The sequence below is a fragment of the Convolutriloba macropyga genome, chromosome 5, assembly GCF_964194025.1.
Source record: "Convolutriloba macropyga chromosome 5, txConMacr16.3, whole genome shotgun sequence".
Lineage (NCBI taxonomy): Eukaryota > Metazoa > Xenacoelomorpha > Acoela > Convolutidae > Convolutriloba > Convolutriloba macropyga.
Window position 1 is genome coordinate 28,506,087 of NC_134472.1, and position 7,957 is coordinate 28,514,043.

At 35.4% G+C, this 7,957-nt stretch overlaps 1 protein-coding gene across 1 annotated transcript in view; it reads right to left on the minus strand.

Moving 5' to 3' along the window:
- Positions 1 to 3,029: 3,029 nt before the first annotated feature.
- Positions 3,030 to 7,957, minus strand: part of LOC142340332 (uncharacterized) — a 13,220-nt gene continuing 8,292 nt past the window's right edge. The window contains exon 3 of the mRNA XM_075390907.1: positions 3,030 to 3,061. Coding sequence (XP_075247022.1) covers positions 3,030 to 3,061 — 32 coding nt within the window. The remainder of the gene's footprint in view (positions 3,062 to 7,957) is intronic.

The following is a 7,957-nucleotide window of genomic DNA, read 5'->3' on the forward strand; positions in this document are numbered from 1 at the left end:
TTGAGCATTAAGTAGTTTCTCATTACCAATCCATTATCTACATAATTCAGAGTAAAATATGGATTCCACGTTTACAAAATTTGGAAGTGTCATGTGCTCACCCGTGCCAGTACTGTGTAACGTAAATTTAATGGAGAATTTATTGTCCTACGAATTCCCGTAACACTATAAAATTGAGCTCCTAGACGAAAATATGCTCAATTGGTCAATCCAGATATGATTTTAAAAATTTTTGAAATGCATCTTAACTGCATATTTTAAGAGTCTTCCCATTATAACCCCCCCATTTTAGTGGTCAGATAACCTATAGCCCCGGAATCACGGTGAATATACCATATTAGGGGGCTACAATTTCATGGCGGGGGGGGGGCTATAATGGGAAAGACCCGAACTTAATACAAAAAAGCAATCACTAAAAGCCATATAACGGAAATCATCTATTCAGCAGAGTCCGTATGTTGCTTTTGTCGTTTCCAACAATTTGTTTTTTGGAAGTCCACGTGACAAAAGCAAGATAAGGCAGACCCAAGGTGGGCTCCTTTTACAGCATTAAGATTTATAGAGCTAGGGCTACTTATTTCTGCGCGTGAAGTAGGCTTACCTATATCTCTCAGACTAACCGACTCTGTAAAACACTGAAGGTATTCAATTATAACGTTGTACAAAAGAGTTAAAACCGGAGTCAGAGTTATACAAATCGTGCAACTAATCTAATAGACTTACTACAGTCAGTGGAGTTAGCGCTAGATAAAAGAAAATAGTTTCTTCTCAGTCTCTGATTGGTTGGAGGAGTAAATCCAGTATTTCTACTGCTACATTCATACGGGGTTAAGAGTTTTAAATCCGAATCCGTAAGATTTAGCGGAAATACGCTGGATGAGTGGTCCTTGTTGTAGAAGGGATTGAAGAATCGTGTTGTCGTTGAAGTGGGATTGCGACTGGTGCCGTCGTCTAGAGTCTTTGTCAGTAGAGTGTTGACTTGTGTCGTCAGTCAGTTGTCCACTTCTAGTGTGGAGTCAGTAGAAGTGCCAGTTACAGGGTGCGCTGGCCAGTAAAGTCAGTCCTGTCAGAGTACCCAACTATCTCACACTTTCTTGTAGTAGGGATTTGTTCCAAGTTGGAGGATTGCTTGTAGTCTATAGTCTCTGTCTGGTTGTACAAGGAGATTTGTGTTTGTCTTCATCTGTTACAGGGTTTTACCGGTCAGATTTACCAGCTTACCTTCTGGCGGAAATCAAACTTTTAGCTTCTGTGTGAGCTACTTGTTCTCTTAAACTTATCAGTGAAGATTAGTGCCTGCTGAGTGAGCTCCGACCGGAGAAAAGATGAAAAGAACTGATCCTAATCTTAAATTGTGGCAAAGAAGAAAGGAATAAAGGAGATGATATAAAGTGAAAAGGAAAAGGAAACATAGAAAGAAAAAAATAAAAAATTTAGGGTGAATTTGGGAACAATGGGTCTCGAGTTTTGTGGGTCAGTCAGCCAGAAGTGGTAGGACTATGGCCTACGTGTAAAACTCGAATTCGAAATCAGGGGCCCGATTGTCCGGATCTCTGAATAATTCGAGCAACTCTTTATCTCGTGCCAGACAGGCGGCAAGAACACGATGGTAGAGGTAAACATTGCAGTGTGGTTGCAACGCTAGAAGATGGTTGAGGATCTGTGTCTCCCCTGGTGTCCGTTCCCGATTTGCCAGCTTGTCCACCATCCAATTCCTGTAGAGGAGGTTGGAAGTGTGCTCATACATAAACTTTGTGGCTCCTCCAAAAAATTATTTATTCGACAGTACGTCATTATTGGCATTACGCCATCTAAAGCCTCTTCATGTGAAGCTACGCAAATTAATGCTCCAAATAGCAAATCAATTATTTTTATGTTTCTTTTTTTTTCTGATACCGTAATCATCTAAAATAATTTTGACCTTTTCCATTTGTGCCACCAGCTTAGTGGGTGCATATTTTCTGCAAACCCCCGACGCACGTGAAATTTTTTATATAATGATTTACTATGTAATGACACGTGTTCTGTAACTGGTGGGCGCATATCATACTGGGGGGTACAAACGGAACCAATAATTTAGTAAATTCATTAGAAATGGTTTCTTTCCTTGTTTTTTCGAGATGGTTGTTAATAATTTGCTTTATAATGAGACACGTTTTACCCCCTCCCCCGCCCTTCACCACCACCGCCACCACCACCATCAACGCGACTAATGGCAAAAAATATTCTCTCGTCGACCTAAATGATGGCAATTCAGTGAGCCCTAATTGGCTACATTTGCCCTGCTTTCACGCAGATCCCAAAAACCCAGAAATATATAGAATTTGGGTCGTTTATTTTGAAAAAGTACTGAAGCAATAAAATTAACACCCTTTGTCTCTTTTGGATGAGTATTTTTTATAGAAATCCAAAGATGTTACACAATTTGGCCACTCCAAACAAATAACTGTATCTTTCTGTTCCCCCCTATAATTTCAAGATATCCAGGCGCACGTGCAAACAATTTACAAAATAACTCGCTGTATATCAATACAAAAATTGGGGTTCATAAAAACACTGGTTGAGTCGAAACAAAAAATCCAAGTGGCTCACCAGTAATATGATCAACTAATTTTTTATAGTGAAACCCAAACGCGATGGCAGAAAAAATTCATTGTTAGGATTTTTTTAACCTGAACAATAATGCCCAGTTTTCAGTTTTCGTGTGATAATACCGCAGCCATTTTTTTGGAATCGCAGTAATATAGTTTTTCCAAAAACAAACAGGAAGCAGTGTGTTAAGATGACGTCTATAGTGCTTCGCAAAGCATGCTTATTTTCAATTTCGGAATCAGGATGCGATCACAGGAATCGGTGTTTTATTCTACTCTTGAAGAGTTTTTAGGAAACAGCGTAAACCGAGGGTAAAGGTGCCCAAAGTTGCTTTTAGCTATGATTCCGTATAATTTTGTTGCAGTTAATCAAGAGCTCAATTATATGCTGCCAGAAGCAGTTTGCATATTGATCCAAAAAACTCGAATGTGTTCAATCTAACGCGTAATACCCAAGAGACTGTGTCTAGCTGAACAATAAACAAGAATAAAAAATAAAACGAAATATTTGTGAATGATTTTTTTTGTTTCTAAATGAATAGTTTAGAGAGCCAAGACAACAACAAACAACAATTTCGAATCATGCAAAGTCTTGCCAACCCCCCCCCCCAAACAAGCTAGAGTGCATATGCAGGCGCATGTGCTGTTGTTTTCACAGTAATGTGCTACATAACAATATGTAAACTATAATTGGGGGCATAAAAAACACTGGGAGACAAAAGAAGACAGAATCAAAACTTTCTTCGGTTAGTTCAAACAAACCATAATTTTTTAAAATTTGAAAAAATATGAAAAACAAACAAATTAAAGTGCTAGAATATCGTATCAATATCTGTAAGAATCATTTTTGCATTTAACGCCTTTCAGAAACAGTACTAAATCTTATCGAGGCCTAGAACCTTTTTTGAACTTCGGAGACAAAATTAGTATAAAAAACCCTAACTTTTAACGAATTAACGCCATTAAAAATAAGTTCTATAAAGCAGTAAAGGAATATTTTTTTGCTTAAAGATAAATTAAAAATCCACCCAAAACTGGAGCCAAATATAAAAAAAATGTTAACAAAAAAACTTGTTGAATTTATTGGTTTGTAGTAAAAATTTGATATGTTTTTCGCACAACATCAATTTTTTTACAAAATGTACAGCAAGTAACATCAAATTTCTGCGAAACATTTTAATTGTGTAACATCACTTGGCGCAGAAAAAGAATTGGAAATATGGATTTCAGAATACGTCTGCAAGTGCAAGAAGAGAGCAACTTTTAATATTACAATAAAATAAATTTATTATAAATAAATTTATCTGTAAACTATACATTTGAACACCAGGTTTTTTCTGAAAAAAGCCTATTGCGTGCTCATGAAGTTGTTTGCAAAGCGTTCCAGTTCTTGAAAACTCATGCGCAATGTTATGTTTCTTGAACGAACGGCTCATAACGACAGTTAGTGCACTTTTTCTGATATAAACAGCGGTCTTTATTTGAAATGTGTGACTAATCATAAAGTAGTGGTTATATTGTACATGGATTTTCATTTACAGCGCAGAATAATTTAAATAATTTAGAGAAGGAGAACGTCTATTCGAGCTCAACCATTGGCTGTCAATTTTTCTATTTTCATAGGTTGAAAGGAGCTGCTATCCGCGATGAACAGCTGTAGTTTTTAAAATGAAATGAATTATCTATTAGAGTTTGGTCTTCCGTTTCAGTATAGATACTTTTTAAACAAATTATTATTTATAATGATAAATGATAGTGTTTCTTACATTTTCTCATCACTATGATGTTTCAGATAAAAATAAGAAATTAGCTGTAAATTTACTTTGATGTGCAGAAAATTTGCATGAATCATTGCTACTAAGGCCGCTCCATCTGCAGCTGTAGCTGTTTTTTATGAAAACGAATGGGAAAAAGGTTCTCCAAATAACAAACTGGTATAAAAGCATCGATGTGTAAGATAATTACCTGGCTAATAAACTGCTATGTGTAAAAAAGACATATAACAGAAATCGGATCTATTCTGCTTTGCCCCCCAGGGCTTTTTCCGCCACAAGTTACAAATTATATGTTGTTATATAGCACGCTACCACGTAAAAAACATCACGAGCGCGTGAGGGCGTAAAAATATCAGCTCACTAAGGTGAGGGGGGCAGAAAAGTATAGATCCCAGAAATCTCATATTTGAGCGGAATCCGCATGTTGTTTTTGTCATTAGCAAAATTTTGTTTTTTAGAAGTCCGCGTGAGAAAATGCATGAGACTACCGGTTTGAGCCAGCAAAAGTTTGTTCCAAGAATATATTTCACCGCCAATACCTCAATTTGGCTTCACATCGTGTATAGCATCGTTATGTGAAGCTACAAAACTTTATTTAAATTAACGCAAATGAATTTAAAGTTTCACACTTCTGATACCGTAATTAACTAAAAAAAAACAAAACAGAAGGTGTCCTTCCTTGATGTGTAGACGGTTCGTAACAGTTTTTTTTATCGTGAAAGACTAATCCTCCACCGCCATCAAGCGCTCAGCTCCCGTGAGAAATGTTTTCTCTCCCCAACCAATTTCATGACAAATGTAGAGCGCTATTTGGCTACATTTGCCTTGCATTCAAGCAGATCCCAAAAGCTCAAAAAGGCTATGTAGAATTTAGGACGTAAGTATTAGAAAAGTACTGAGCCGCAAAAAAATTAACACGTTACCTCTTATTTTAGTATTTTAATGCAAAATCGAAGATTTTACCCCATTTGAATACATAATACATAATCAAATAACTCACAGGTAATGTGAGCAATACAAATGGTTGAATACAATTGGTTGAATAGTTTGACTGAAAAATTGAACCTACATATGGGTTTCTGCGTCATAGAATGGTATCCATATATTATGGTAAACGCATAATATAATTTTCCAGAAACAATATTGGAAAAAGCGTGCCGATATGACATCGAAAGAGCTCCGAAAGCAAGCTAAATTCTAATTTTTGCATTTGGACGGTATTGCAGGAACCGCTGCTTTAGTTTATTTTAGAGTAGTATGTGAAGAAATTGCATCAACTGAGGGCAACTATGCCTTTGCTTTTCTAAGCTTTACTTTTGTATAATACCGTTACAGTTAACCGAGTCTCAATGATACACCACCAGAAGCCGTTTTCATGTTGGTCCATAGCAGTCAGGAACAAACATTTGCAGGAATAAGCAGTAAATAATGAAAAATTAGACAAAATATTGATACTTTATTTCAATTTGGCATCGAATTCCATCTTTTTTTACTGGCGCGTTTTTTTAAAAAGTTGAGATGAAACTGAGTTGAAAATATAGTTTTAAAAAGCAGCATTTATAAATAGAGTGACTGATGGAAAAGTATGACTAAAAACGTCTTGCAAAAACTTACGAAGTACCGTTTTGAAAAAAAAACATTAAATTGTCATTGAACGTTCTAAATGATCTGTGGAAATGGAAATTATTTAACAAAATCTGTCAATCATTCGGTGAGACCATTTATAATAATATAAAATGTTCTATTTTTATACCTATTCATAAGCTGAAAAGTAAAATAATTCTGTTGCTGTAAAATAATAACTTGTTGTTACTTCATGTTAAATGCGCTGTCGTTTTGCAAAATTCTTGCAAAACCCTAGTCTGAAAAAAGTTTATCTAGTAAAATCTTGCAAGATTCTGGCAGAATCTTTAAAGACGATGTATCGTCTTACAAGAATTTTTTCCAAAATCTTGCAAGATCTTTCAAGATAAACTTTTTTGCAAGATTCTTGCAATATAAATTTTTTTCTTAACGGAATCTTACAAGATACGCTTTTTCTTACAAGAAACTTTCAAGATACAGTTTTTCTTTCAAGAATCTTACAAGATACACCTTTGCGTTCAAGAATCTTACAAGACAGCTTTTTTAATTTCTGCCTTTAATTTGGATTTCTGCCTTCAGCACCATTTCTTTTGGCTTGGCCATACTCAAAGAAAAAATCCATACGTTGCAAGATACGAATGTACACACATTTGACATCGATAAGAGGAAGCCGACGAAATATCAGAAAGATATTAATCTAAGTCATCAGAAAAGGATCTTTCTATCTTCTTTTTTAAAAATTTTCTGTTTATGTGTGTAACGGCTGCTCTCCTATCAAAGTCAAGGAAAACTTTACACCGCCCAGTTCGTTTCAGCGGTTTCAAATCTGTCCGGATATTGTGTTTTTGCAGTTAACTTTTGTGAACTGTATTATCCGCTATACTGTAGAATGCCGTTGCATTACTTGTTGCTCTATTACGCTTGATAACTAATTGCTCAGCTTTGCTGAATAACAAATTTGTTTCTCTCAGAATAACAAAATAATTCGAATTGAAACAATCAATTTTTTGGTGAGTTTTGTTAATAACCCAACTTATAATTCGAAATTGCAAATTCGGCTCCAAACGATTTGTTAAGGATGACTTCAAGTAACTGTCAACCAAAATTCAAGTTTGTAGCGAACCTCCTTGTTAAGGGGGGCGCTTTTAAAGCAACTCAGATATTATAAATCTGATTCAATTTAATAAACAACTTTCTGTTTCTCAATTGGCTTCAATAACCACCAATATCAAAACTATGCTAGGCTTAGTTAAAGCCAGTAGGAGAAACTGCCTTTATGCTTTGCACAAAGTTTCTCTTACTTAAGAACTTTGTTCCTCAGAAAGAAAGTTTTGAGAATATCAAAGTCAATTCTCTTTTCACAAGTCAAAGTAAAGTTAAAACTGTACAATCACTAATATGATTTACAGAAACAAGACACGATAACAAGTAATTTACCGCTCAAGAAAGTGTGCTTCAATACGCACTGTATGTCAGTTTAATATAACCAAAATTGCAAATTTCAACTGATTGTTGGTAGTTTTTCAAGCTCCTTTTATGCTGCTAGTCACGTGGATTTACATATCAAATTCAAATGTTGATTGGTTGTAGATAATGATGTCGACAGAATGTGAACACTTTTCTATAACGTCACTTTTTCAGTGTAAATTTGATGTCATGGGAAATTTGTTAACCATGTAGAAGTTTGGTCGAATATTCTGTATCAATAATAGGTTGATTCGCAATCCAATCGCAAAGAATCTGATGCAATACTGTTAAGTCGTAGTATTGTTTTGATGGTGGTTGAGGTAGTTCGAGTTTGAGTTATAGTTTGACTTCATGAATGACGATTGTGTACTAATAATAGTTGCTAAATATAAATGTTGAACAAAATGAACAAATCCGTATGGCTTCGATAGAATGTAGCATTAAATTTCGCTTGTCACACTATTCTAGCTTTAAGGCTTGAAATGGCCTTGAAGCGCTATTCAAATTGATTTCTGAGTTGTTAAGCTCAGCCGCAATATC